This window comes from Camellia sinensis, chromosome 1 (assembly GCF_055761805.1).
Source record: "Camellia sinensis isolate YWXY chromosome 1, ASM5576180v1, whole genome shotgun sequence".
Lineage (NCBI taxonomy): Eukaryota > Viridiplantae > Streptophyta > Magnoliopsida > Ericales > Theaceae > Camellia > Camellia sinensis.
Window position 1 is genome coordinate 36,883,586 of NC_138961.1, and position 13,760 is coordinate 36,897,345.

The 13,760-nt window shown below is 41.1% G+C and overlaps 1 protein-coding gene across 1 annotated transcript; it reads right to left on the minus strand.

Annotated features, from left to right (window-relative positions):
• Positions 1-4,013: 4,013 nt before the first annotated feature.
• LOC145790991 (uncharacterized) lies at positions 4,014-4,505 on the minus strand. Its single transcript, XM_082870476.1, has one exon. The coding sequence runs from the start codon at positions 4,503-4,505 to the stop codon at positions 4,014-4,016; it is 492 nt and encodes a 163-aa protein (XP_082726602.1).
• Between the last annotated feature and the right edge of the window lie 9,255 nt (positions 4,506-13,760).

Below are 13,760 nucleotides of genomic sequence, written 5' to 3' on the forward strand. Positions count from 1 at the left end.
TGTATGTAGTACAAATAGATCCAATTTTACTATTAATAACAAAATCAACTTAACTCAAATTTTTAACCAAATACTTAATTTATAATCATGGGTGTTCTAAAATGTATTTAATTTGAGTCAAACTCTTAGATTACCTTACATGCATGGGTTAATAATTAAGATCAAAATCCATATTTATTCTTTAATTCTTCCAACTTACATGCATGTAAAAATAAGGCCCAATTCATGCAAGATTACAAAAATTAAATGCAAAATAATTAATTTCTAAATTGATTTCCATAAATTGAACATAACTACATGAATTCATCATCTTGCTAACTTCTTCTATTTATATGAAATTGAACCCAAGTTTAACAAATCATAGTTCATATTCTTAATCCTAACGTGATTTTACATGCAAACCCAAATCTTAACAATTTATAATTGATCTACAAAACTTTATTTTTAATCTTCTCAGAATACAATTTGAATAAATTTTTGTCTAAATTTAGTAAACAACACTAGAAAGAGGATAAAATTTCTTACCTTCGGATGAATTTTTCATAATTTTTAGCTTAAGTCTTGATAACCCACAAGGCTTTCTTCTTCCCTCTTGGTCTCTCACTCTCTCAGCCGTGCTCTCCCTCTCTCTCAGCCGTTCATGCTCCAGCCAAAACAGATGGTGAATAGCTTCAATGCATTACACTCATTTCTTTATTCCCCTTTCCTTCCTCTTTCTTCCGTGCGGTTCTCTCTCCCTCTCTTTAACTCTTATGTTTTGAATTCCTTGAGCCCAGATGACCATTACATTCTTTTGCTTTATTTCATATGCACGTGCACATAACTAGAAGGCTCTAAATTAGCTTTTCTTATACTAATTTATGTGTTAACTTAATTAACTTCACTTAGCCTTAACTAATTATAATTAATACATAATCTTAATAATTTCAATTAGCACATAATTTAATCAATCATAACTAATTACAAATCTCACATAGTTTAATCAGTTTGACTTCCATTAAGACCCAATTAATTATATCTAAATTTATCAATATGAATTAGATTTTTAATCAATATCCCAAAAGGCTCCAATTATTAAATTAAACTCATTTCCATCCTCAATTTTGATTTCTCAGATCATTTAATCCTTCAATTTCTGATCGGACTCAAAATTTCCGTCAATTAAATTACATATTCAAATTAGACACCCCATAAATAAATTTAATTCGTAATAATTACAATTCTCAATCTTCATAATTTAATTAACTTGATTAACTCCAATTAGGATCTAATTAATCGAATCTCAATTTTACTAAACTGAAACGAATATTTAATTAAACTCCCAAATGGGTCCATAATTAAGATTAAATTGATTCAACTTCTTAACTTCACTTCCTTAAGCCATTTGGACCCTTAATTTCTAATTCCAAATAAATCTTTAATAGAATCATATACGAGTCAGATTCCACAATTCTCACAAATCCCAAATTAAATTATAATACTCGGCAATTAAATTTCAAATCCTCTTAATTAATCAAGTACTCATCATTATACGTGATAGGGTCGTTACAAGTGGAGCTAGTATCCGGGTGATCGAAGTGACCCAAGGCTTGAAAGAGGGCAAGAGATGCATAGGTTTAGCACTGGCCGAAACTTTGATGGGTTTGGATGCTTTTCGTTAGGGTGAGACTACCCGCTTTGCAGGGAGCCCACTACTACTCTAGGTATTATTTTCCACCATTCTAATTTATGATTCTTACATCACTCGTCACTCATTCTTTGTTTTTCTCTCAAAACCCTTTTCTTACTTTTCCCTCAACTCACACCTCTCTATTCTTTAATCTCTCTTATTTTTCATCCATCCCCAGGTATGGTTGATGGATAAACTGCAGGTAGTGGGCGAATACTCACCTAGGGCTTACTTCTTTCACCAACGGCTAATAGATTTCCCTTCATAGGGTTTATGGTGTGATTAGATGTGCAGCCGGTCCGTAGCTGACATATCTTGGCGTTGCCCCTAGTTTAATTTAGCCAAGATGAGCTACAGCATGTCTCGACAGTCGGGTATACAGTTGATTGGCCTTACACATTGCGTGTTCTATTTCCTTTCTGGTTTTGACGCCAGTTCGGACATGATCAGATACGTCCAGATGAGGGAGTGGAATATAAAACTTCATTTCCGGTTTGCGCTTCGCATCTGCCCCGGTATCTCGCGGCTTGGAGGGCAAGAGAGATTCTGACCCCTACCATTAGTTTCAGTTACATCCTATCTAAGGAGTGTTTGGCTTGGCTTAAAGAGGAGGCTGAGATTGGGCTGGCTTTGGAGTAGAGCCACTTGACTCAACTGTGCCCCTAGTTTTGCTGCTTTGATATTTTCTTTTCAAGTTTAAGATGTAAAAGTAACTTTGATTTGAATCAAAGAGTTTGGAAAATGTACTTGTGTTGAAATCAATAAAATTAAAGTTGCGAGTGCTGAAAATTTTCCTTTCAGTCCCAAAAATGATCCAAGTTGTAAAAGGGTAAAATTTTGAACAAAATCAATTTTTGTTAAAACTTTCCAAAGCAATTTTCGGAAGCGATCACCACCTAACAGGCATAGAATCGATCCTCAAGATGTACGATCCCGAATCAAAAGAAATCATAACTGCCCCTGGCTGCGTATCATTACTGTTGTTCTGTACGCAGCTTTTCTGCCTGAAATACGGAGCATAACCGAACTAATAGATGATGAACAAGGATGGCTTGAAAATGGATAGGACAATTGAACTAGAGATAGCTATGGCCAAACTTCAGGATGAAGTTGCCTACGTATCCCAAAAATGGGAATTAGGCCTTATGTAGTTTGGTTCAGGTTCACTCGAATATTAACTCTCTCCTTTTACGCTCTAACTTTTGTCAAACCTGCCATTTAGGGTTTTCAACCTTGCGAGCTCAGTTTTTCTTTATTTCTAATTTTCCATGCTCTAACTTTTGCCTAAGTCGCCCTTTCGGGTTTTTGGCCTAGCGAGCCTCTCAGGGATAGTATTTCTTCAACTTGTCCATGTTGATCGGTTGCAAGAACTCCAGACCATCCAAGTCCATAAGAATAACCGCCCCTCCTGACCAGATTGACTTGATGATGTAAGGACTAGTCTAGTTAGGTTTGAACTTGCCTCTAGGGTCATGCATGGGAGCTCGGTTGTTTTTCAACACCATGTCCCATTCCTTGAGATTTCGGGACTTAACCTTTTTGTCAAAAGCCCTAGCAATTCGACGTTGGTAGCCCTGGACATGATACAATGCTCTTAGACTTCTCTCATCAAACAGCAACAATTCCTCAAATCTGCTCTGTTGCCAATCTGCCTATGCTATCTGACATTCAGCCATGACTCGTAGCGAGGACACTTCAATTTTGATCGGCAAAACAGCCTCCATTCCGTGGACAAGAGAATAAGAGGTTGCCCTTGTAGATGTTCGGATTGAGGTTCTGTAGCCCCAGAGCGCAAATGGCAATTTATCTGGCCAGTCTTTATAGGTTCCCACCATCTTCTACAGAATTATTTTGATATTCTTGTTAGCAGCTTTAACAGCCTCATTAGTCTGCGGCCTGTAGGTTGATGACTTATGGAAAGCCACGTTATATTTTTCGAGCAAATCTATCACCTCTTTCTTGAAGTGCGTTCTATTATCGGAGATAATTTCACTGGGCACCCCATATCAACATATGATGTTGTTTTTGATGAACTTAGCCACATGCGATGCTTTTAGTACAGAGTAAGACTGGGCTACCACTCGTTTTGTGAAGTTATCAATTGCTACCAGAATGAATTCATGCCCGTTTGACCCTTTTGGCGTAACTGTGCCGATAATGTCTATCCCCCAAACAGAGAATGGCCATGGTGAAGTCATGTTGTAAAGCTTAGACGGCGGAATGTTCATACGATTAGTATGAATCTGGCATTTGTGACAACGCCGAACAAAACCAATACAATCTTCTTCCATTGTTAACCAATAGTAACCTTGTCTAAGGATTTTTCGGGCGAGCATCACACCATTCATGTGGGCTCCACACTCTCCTCCGTGAATGGCCTCCATAAGATGCTTTGATTCTTCTTCCTCGACGCATAGCTTATACATTCTAGATGGCCTCTTTTGTACAGTTTGCCTCCGCAGATAATGAATTGAATAGCCAAACACCGTATTCCTTTTTTGTCCTTGGCATTTGCTCTTGGCGAATATGCCTTCTTTTCCAGAAAATTCCAAATATCATAATACCAGGGGTTCTTATCTGAAGCCTCATCTATTGCGGCAATGGTTTCGTAGGCCGGTGTGTACCTCTGTTCAATAATGATTGGACGCATCCTGACTCCCAATGGATTGTCTACCATGGAAAATAGAGTTGTTAGTGCATCAGTGAATCGGTTGTTCTCTCTTAGCAGATGGGTAAACGTCAACTTTTCAAACCTCGGAATCAGCATATCCAAGACCTGATGATAAACCTTCATTTTCTCATCTTTAACCCGCCAATCTCCGTTGGCTTGAGACATAACCAAGTTCGAATCCCCGATGAAGTCCAACCTTTTTGCCCCTAGTTCCAGGGAAGCTTCTAAACTAGCGATACACGCCTCATACTCTGCTTCGTTGTTGGATACTTTGAACCGGAGTTTGAAAGCTAAGGGTATATGGGAGTCATCAAGTGCTATCAGTAACACACCGATCCCATAACCATATTGATTGGCTGCTCCGTCAAAGTACATCGTCCACGTTCTTTCTTTTATTTGCAAAATATCTTCATTTAGGAAAATGTACTCCACTGCTTCATCCCCCTCTACTGGGTGATCTGCCAGAAATTCCGCTACAGCTCTCCCTTTAACAAACTTACGTGTAACATATGTAAGATCAAATTCAGAGAGAATAAGCAACCGACGGGCTAGCCTACCGTAAGCGCTGGTTTCTCTAAAAGATATTTGATGGGATCTAATCTCAAAACCAGGATTATGGAGTGAGCTAACAGATAGTGCCTTAACTTTCGGGTAGCCCATACCAAGGCTAGACAAGATTTCTCGAGGGGAGTGTAACGGGTCTCATAATCCATCATTTTCTTGCTCAAGTAGTAAACGGCTTTCTCCACCTTAGCCTCAGACTCCTAAGCTAACATATACCCCATAGTTGAGTTTTTCACTAACAGGTACAAGATTAGCGGTTTTCCTGGTTCTGGCAGTGATAACACATGCGAATTTTGCAGGTACTGCTTGACCTGTTCAAAAGCGAACTGACAGCGATCGTCTCACTAGAACTTTTTTCCTTTCTTCAGGAGACCAAATAATGGTTCACAAGTCAACGTTAGTTTTGAAATAAACCGCCTTATGAATTGCACTTTATCTAGAAAGCCGCGCACCTCCTTTTTCAGTCATTGGTGGTAGTATTTCTAAGATGACCTTGATTTTGGAAGGATCTATCTCAATTCCTCTCTGTGTGATTCAGAATCCCAGAATTTTTTTCGTTGTTACACCAAAAGTGCATTTTTGCGGGTTCAACCTCAATCTATACTCTCTGATTTGCTAAAAGAATTTCTCCAAGGCAGTGTAGTGGCCTTCTCGATCTTTGGACTTGACAATCATATCGTCCACATACACCTTAATCTTTTTGTGGATCATGTCGTGCAGAATGGTAGTTGCAGCCCTCTGATGAGTGGCCCTATCATTCTTCAGCCCAAACGGCATGACTCGGTAATAATAGGTGCTCTAAGGAGTGGTGAAAGCGGTCTTCTCCCTATCCTCGGGTGCCATCAAGATCTGGTTATACCCGGAAAATCCATCCACGAACGAGAGCAATGTATGGCCCACGGTGAAGTCTACCAACTCATCAATATGCGACAGGGCAAAATCATCCTTCGGACTAGCCTTATTCAGATCCCTGAAGTCAACACAGACTCCGATTCTGCCAATATTGGCCAACCATGTTGGATACTTAGATACAAGCAAGAACCCTACCTCAATCTGTTTGGTAACTTCTTCCTTAATCTTCAAAGCCCAATCTGGGCGAACTTTACACAGCTTTTGCTTAATTGGCCGGGCCTCAGGGTCAAGAGGGATCCGGTGCTATACAATCTCAGGATCGATTCCAGGCATGTCTTCGTAGGACCATGGAAAAACATCTTTGAAATTTTTTAATAAAGCGATTGAACGCTCGTGTTCTTCCGAAGACAGCGTGGACCCGATCTGGACCAAGTGAGATGTAACAACCCCGACCTATGATTAACACTAATTCATGTTTAAGTATGCCAGATAAGTAATTAAGGAGAAATCCCGAGTCGATTATACGTGCATTGCATCATTTTGTGTTTATATTTGTTTAATGTAGAAAGATCTGTTCACGTCTTAGTTTTGATTTGCGAATTGAAGGCCTTATCGGCCTCCGACTCAGAAATTGACTTGATTTATATGTTAATTAGGATTTATGGAATTTTATGGTAAGTTTAATTAAAAGTCAATTTGGAATGATTAAATTAGATTAAATTAATGTCCTTTTATTTGGCTTTAAATTAATTACACTTTTGTCCAAATCTAATTAAGGCATTAGTGGACTTCTTTGAGCACCAAACACTCCCAATTCATTCCTTTGATGATACAAATGGGAGAGTGAGGAAGAGAAGGGAGATTTGGTCCAAGACTTGAGAATTTGAATTTAAAACTAAGGATTGCTAGAATTGTTGTCTAAGTGAAGAAGATTAGAGGGTTTCAACTTCAACTCTTGTAGATTCAAACCTCTAGGTAAGGGATTAAACTCTTAATTGAGTAATTAAGTTGAGTTCTACAAGATTATTGATGAATTAAGTGAATTCATGTAGGAATTGCACTAGAATTGGGGAGGTTTGGGCCATACCATGCATGCATGTTCATTTCTTCACAAATTGAGCATGCTTTCAAAGACTTCTTTCATGCATGTGCTAATCTCACTTACATTTTGGTTATTCATCATGTTTTCTATCCAATTGTCAAGTTTGATCATGTTTTGAAGAGGTTGAGTTCAAGAAAATTCTTGGATGTTGTGTTCTTGAAAGATTCATAAAGTTTATGTTAGAATTTTGTTCAATTGGCATACTTTTGGGCCTTGATCTCATGAAATGATCTTTAAACCATGATGTATTGTGAGTTTCTAAATATTTTCCAGAATTTTGGCCCAAGAGGATGAGTTTTGAGGTGTTAGATTCATGTTTTGAAGCTTAGGAGCAAATCTGGAAAACCCAGAATTTTGCTTCCACGCTCGAGCGAGGGATCCTACGCTTGAGCGACCGTCTTTGTTTTCATGCTTCCGCTCGAGCGACAAAAGGCTGGCTCGAGCGTAAATGGCAAGCTCTCAAGAATTTGCGTGTTTAGACGCACGCTCGAGCGACAAGACTTGCGCTCGAGGGAGGAACTGTGTCTTATGCTTGAGCGAGCGTAGAGCGAGCGTCGAGCAGAGATTTCATGCAACCATAACTTTTTCACATTTTACAGACCGTTCGAGCGAAGGAGTCTACGTTTGAGCGACCACTCACTTTTGGCATGTCCGCTCGAGCGACGAAAGCCACGCTCGAGCGAGACCCCTGTTTCAGCAAAAATTTGGCTAAGTGTTTCAAGTATATTTTTGCATCCTCATTCCATCCTAGACATTCCTAGGCCATGTTTAAGACTCCATAATGAGGTTAAAGGCTAGAGACACACTAAGAACAACGAAATAAGTTATGTTAAACCAAGCGTTTGTATTCAACGTATGTATCTACCATGTTATGTAGGTCACGCGCCTCAAGATAAGTGAATTGCTCACTTTACCATCTAATTGGAGCTACCAATTATCTATGAGTAATAACTCTATAAAGTTATGTTTAACTTTATTATTTTCTGATGATATGAAATGATAAGTTTCTAAAATGCTATGTTTTGTATGAATGAATGATTGTCCAATTTTCTTTGAAACGTAATTGTGGTATCCTTAGCAGAGGCCCTCGGCCAGGGGACATAATACTGTGGCTTATGGTCATGAGGCCCTAGCCCGGGGGTTAATACCGTGGCCCAGGCCCTCACCTGGGGGAAACAATACCGTGGCACAAGCCCTCGCCCGGGGGAAATAATACCGTGGTCGATGTGTGAGATATGATACCCGGTACTGGAGGTTCCTTTATGAGACTTAATAAGCTTGACCCAAGAAACATGTTTGTGCTAATGAATGTACCACACATGAATTTGAATATGGACAAGATTATGATTCTATTCCGTTATCTGATTATGATTCTTTTTGCTATAAGATTTAAGATATGTTATGGACAACATTCATTAAAGTCTTTACTCTGTTATTATTCACTGGGCTTTAGCTCACTATTTATATTATGTATGTAGGTGAGCAGGCACGTGACTAGGCCCAGAGTTGATGGCCTAAGTCTCAGTTTTGGTCAGCCAACCGTTGTGCCTCCCGAGGAGGTTCCGATTGAAGTCAAGTTTCATGGCTGTTTTTGTAATCATGTTAAGCTATGGATATACCATGTTGTGTTTGGACAAGACGTTTAGTAATGTTTATTTGGAAGTGATGTGTAAAGCTTGTATCACTGTTATAAAAAGTTTTAAGTTATCGGTTCCATGTATGTCTACACAACTCTATGGACTACGTATGTTTTGACTAATTGCTTTCGCAGCCCCTGTTATATGTTATCATGCCAAGAGGCCTTTGGTAATCCAATGATTACTGGCCGGTTACAATGCTAAACCTATAGGGGCGGGTTTGGGTCGTGACATGAGGATCTTCCTCAGTACCCACGTTAATTGATACAATTTTATCTATACAGGGCTTAACAGGCCTCTCCTCCTCACGATTAACCAAAATATTCAAAATTCGAGGAATTTCTTCCTCTTCATTTATGTCAAAATTTTGAAAATTAAGATCAATACAACAAACCAAAGGCATAGAGAAGTAGGCAACATTCACAGCATTCCCATTCAAAAAGTCTGGATCCTCGGTTACAGTGGAGTCAAAACAAAAGCTAACAGATAACCTGGACAGGACTTTGGCGTCCGGGTTACCACTCCCAAAAGTACTAGACTCAAAGGAACTCAAATCTGACTCCGACTCCACAGACTCAGTGGAATCAGATCCGAACTCACTATTCGATCCAGAGCTGTTGATGACGCCTTGCTCAAACTTCCAGATCAGGCGTAGAGCGTCAGATACATCCACGATCAAATTGGAGAAATCCACTACTGGGGTAACCCCGATCATTGAGATAGTAAAACTATCCCCCAAGTTGGTGGTCTCAGTTCCCACAGTAGAACTCATCAGTAAGTCAGCCAGTGCCTTTCCCAGTTCATCTTTCTCTTCTGGTAACTAGTGCTTGAAAAAGATCTCGAACTCCGGATATCTAGTCTTTGTTTCCCAGTCATACCAGGGCTCTAAGAATCCACAGAATGGGAAATCTTCCCCTTGGCGAACAAAGCGTCCGTTCAGGGTTCCTCGTATAGGTTTATAGACTAACTTATACTGCTTCCCAGTCCTCTTTGCCTTCAGCCTCTCTCTCAACTCTTGCGCTTTCCTTTGCCAATCTGCAGCGGTAGGTTTGTATCCCAACCTGAAAGAATGGGGGTTATGACTTAGCTTCTTAGCAACAGTACCTCTCTGCCTATCACTTTGGCCTAGTCCTGACCCGGGCATATGCCCCTATTTGTTCATCATGTATATGGATTGCGCACTCACATAATCTCCATTACCCTCTGCCATGATGGTTTGGACCAACTGGGCTTCTACCAGAGAGAAGCCGGGAAGGAACACGTCATTTTTCCCATGTATGATCTCCAGAAGTGGTGCAGTAGTTCCTTGGGGAGGATGGATTGCAGAGTTATTACACACGGTGGCAATCTCATCTTTAAAGAGGTACTTCACTAATTGATGGACTGTTGATGACACAGCTTTTATTTGATGGAGCTAGGGCCTTCCCAATAGTAGGTTGAATGTGGCCAGAACATCCATGACATGGAATTCCACCTTATGTTCGGACGGACTGATCAAGATATTGTTTTTGGACATCCCGTCTTGTATTATCATAAGCCGGACAGCTTAGGTCGTAGGTGCAAAGTCAATCGACCTTAAACCGATGGCATAGGCAGTTCTGACTGGGCACACATTGATCATTGACCCGGTATCTACTAATACCACCGGAATCCACTTTTTTCGACTCTCCAAGGTTACATACAAAGTCCTGTTGTGGTTGGCGCCCTCGAGAGGCAATTCTTTATCCGTAAAGGATATTACTGGCATAACATCCGCAGAGGTGACCAACGACACCAATTGGTCAGCAGTGGTGTCAATAGGCAGTTTGGTTCGGTTCATTGGTTCGAGCAAGGCTTGCTTATGCTTCCGTGACGCCATAATCAGTCCCCAAATGGATATGTCAGCCTGAATCTTCTTGAGCTGGTTCATGACCATGTTCTCCTCCATATCCCTCTCTTTTGCTTTCTCAGCCTCCTTTCCAGAGGTCTCTGGTTGGTCTAATGCTACAGATTGGAAGTACCGACCGCTCCGGGTCATGTGATTGATCTCATCGGTATACCAAGTGTCATCTGGGGTATCAGCTTTCCAACCTTCATCAGTGTATATGTGACTCAGGTCGCTGTCTTCCCACCACTCTCCTACAGTCAAGACCGAATTCACATCAAGTTCTATCCGGAGTATATTAACATCACGCGCCCCATTATCATACCATTCTTCTTCCACCACAGCTCGGGTTTCAACATCCCGGTACTTTCTATGTTTCCTCTACATCTTCTTTCGGTCCTTGGGATCCCATTCTGTTTTCTTAGTGTTTTGAACATTACCGGTTGTGGACTCAACTTTCCTCTATCTGTCTTCTTTCCCTTTTCTTTTGCCTTGTTCCAGAGCTATTTTCGCTTGGATTTCCTCTATCATTTCTTTTTGAAACTGTTCCAGTGCCTGTTTTTTCTCAGTAAGAGGTGCAGCCTCAGCCTTACCCTTAACAGTAATTTCCTCTTCTCCCTCAGTCTCTCCTGTCTGTTCCTCCACATCAGACTCTTCCTCACTCAACCACCCATTGCTAGTTTCTGACTGGCTCGGGTCCCACTATCCCATCTGTACACAGCTTGTATCTTCTTCCTCGAAGAAGTAAAGATCCTCCAGATCCTCTTCTAATTCTACCAGATCCTCCTCTAGGTTTGCTAAGTCATTCAAGCCTTGCTCGGGCCACTCATTCTGATTATGTGCCATTTAGTCTTCCCCGATAGCGTTAATGCTGAGAAAATTCGGTAGTATGACCACTGGCTTTGGCTGATCAATGGCCACAATGTATAAGCTGGGATCATACTCCTCCACAAGCAAGACCTCCTTTTCTATGACATGGGTATCAGGCGACCCTGTCTTCAGTACATTCTTCTCTTTCTCCATTTCTACTACCTCAGGTTTGGATTGGGTTTGTGGTGTTAAATCCATCATGCACTTGTTTGTGCCTTCTGGAATGACCACCTCCGGCTTTGGTAGATGGGATGAGGTAATGTATATGCTGAGGTTGAAGGTGGGCGGTAGTGTATGGATGTGGTTAATGTTTCTAGGTGAGGGGGCTTGGTTATGTGCAAGAAGTGGGTTGGTTGTTACATTTGGTTTTGCGGGTGGGGCAATGACTTTGTTGTCGATGAGATCCTAAATCTCATGATGTAGACGGTAGCACATGTCTATGGGATGGACATGTTATTGGTGGAAGATATAGTACTGTGTAGGGTCATGTTTGGGTGGCAATGGGTTTGGAAGTGGACGAGGATCGAGAGGCTTGAGATATCCCTTTTGCATCAATAACTTGAGGGCTTGAGTTGGGCTCATATGGAGGGGGGGTAAAGACTCTACGGTTTCGGGGTGGACCGGTATTTTGTGAAGGTTGTGAAGTTGTGGCAGTAGCAAAATGATCAGCCATTTTTGGTCATTGTGACGACATTGCTAACATTTCCAGGCCGCGGAATAGTGCTACTGCTAGCATTGGTATTCCGAGAGAATGACCTTCTTGCGGGTTCATTTGTTCTGTGGATGATACCCTTTTTTAATGCACTCTCGATCTGGACCCCCAGCTCATGTAAGGAAACAAATGTGGACAACGTTGCCGCTATCATTCTCTGCAGTGTGTCTAGCTCTAGGTTCTAGACCACTAGACGGACTTGTTCCCAGGCCTATTTGTCATTCGGGCTACCTTGGCTCTTCATCGGGCAACAAAATCAATGAATGATTCTTTGGGGTTCTGGGTAGTTGCCTCTAGCTCACTAATGGTTACTTCTATCTGAGTGTTATATGAGTACTAATTGACAAATGCCTCAGATAGTTCCTCTCAATTCCGTTTTGTAGAATCCTCCAATTTAGTGTAACAGATGGCCGCCAGATCAGACAGGGTCCTTCCAAACAACGAAAGGTTCTGCGCCCAAGACAAACCCATGGGCCTCAATACATTCGAAAATAATCGGACATACACGATTGGATCTCTACTCCCATCGAATCTATCGATGTGGGGCATCTTAAATTTCTCCAGTAATCTAACCAAAGCCTCAGTGTACCCATCTTCGATATCTAGAATAGTGTTGAAGCCCTAAGATTTCTTCAATACATTCTCTAATCTGGAGATTTTGACAAAGACTGGATCAATTTCATTGATATCGAAAAGAAAAATCCCTAGAGGAGGTTGAATCAGAGGACGATAAGCTGGAGCTGGGGGAAATATGTCCTAAGGATCTGGGACTGGTAAATTTTTTGTTGGCGGGGGTAGATCCTGGTTTGGCTAAGCAGTAGGGATCGGATGCATAGTCGACGCTGATGCCTCAGATGTACGCCGCAGATCGGCAATGACTTCATCTTGTTCAACCATCCTTTGGTTTACAATATCCATAGTTCTTTGGACAGCAATCATCATGGCAGCGAATTCCTCTGCGTTTGGTGCTGTTCTGTGCCATTGCTAATTGAGTGAACTTGATGTTGGCAAATTGATTAACGAAGAACAGGTAGGTGTTTGTGGAGTGCTTTGTACTGAATCTACTAATTGTCTGTTTCTGTTCCTTCTCCGTCGAGTGACAGGAGAAGCGAGACTAGCACAGGCTTACCACCAACAAGGTCTCGAGCTTTGCACAACCTGCCAAAATGAGTCCACACAACTTGGGGAATATTGGGTCTTTCTGAAGCAATGATGGTAAACTACCTAGCAAAAAGAAAGAAGGAAAAACAAAATCAAAATCGGACAGCACTTCGGCCCTAATCCACAACAGTCAATACACATAGCTGAACTGTAATCCCCACTAAACTCTGTTTTCAAACCTTACTGATATGAACCATTCTATACAGTCTTATTGTAAAAGCACATATCAAGTAAAAAGAACCAAAACACCCCTATGAGGGGGTAGGGTTAGCCTATCCTAGATTTTCGGCATGATCTAGGCTACACTATTTCAAACAAGAAGTTTCATAACATCCTACAAGTGGGTGGCTCCCTGTCCTAATTTGGAATAGTCACTATAGCTTCATTATATGCAACTAAGTCAAATGGTCAAAGGGGTACCTTGTCAAGATTACCTAATATACCTCTCACACCCAATACCGAGAAGTGAAAGGAGGATCAAACGGTACAGAGGTACTCCAGATCCAAGGGTTATGTTTCCAACATGGCAGAGCCCATGACCGGTCAACCTTTGGCAAGCCTTTCAGGCGAGCCTCCGGCAAACCGTCTAGGAATAGCAGTTGGCAAACATAGTGACTTTAAGTGCACCAATGCAAATACAAATGCAAAGAAACATATA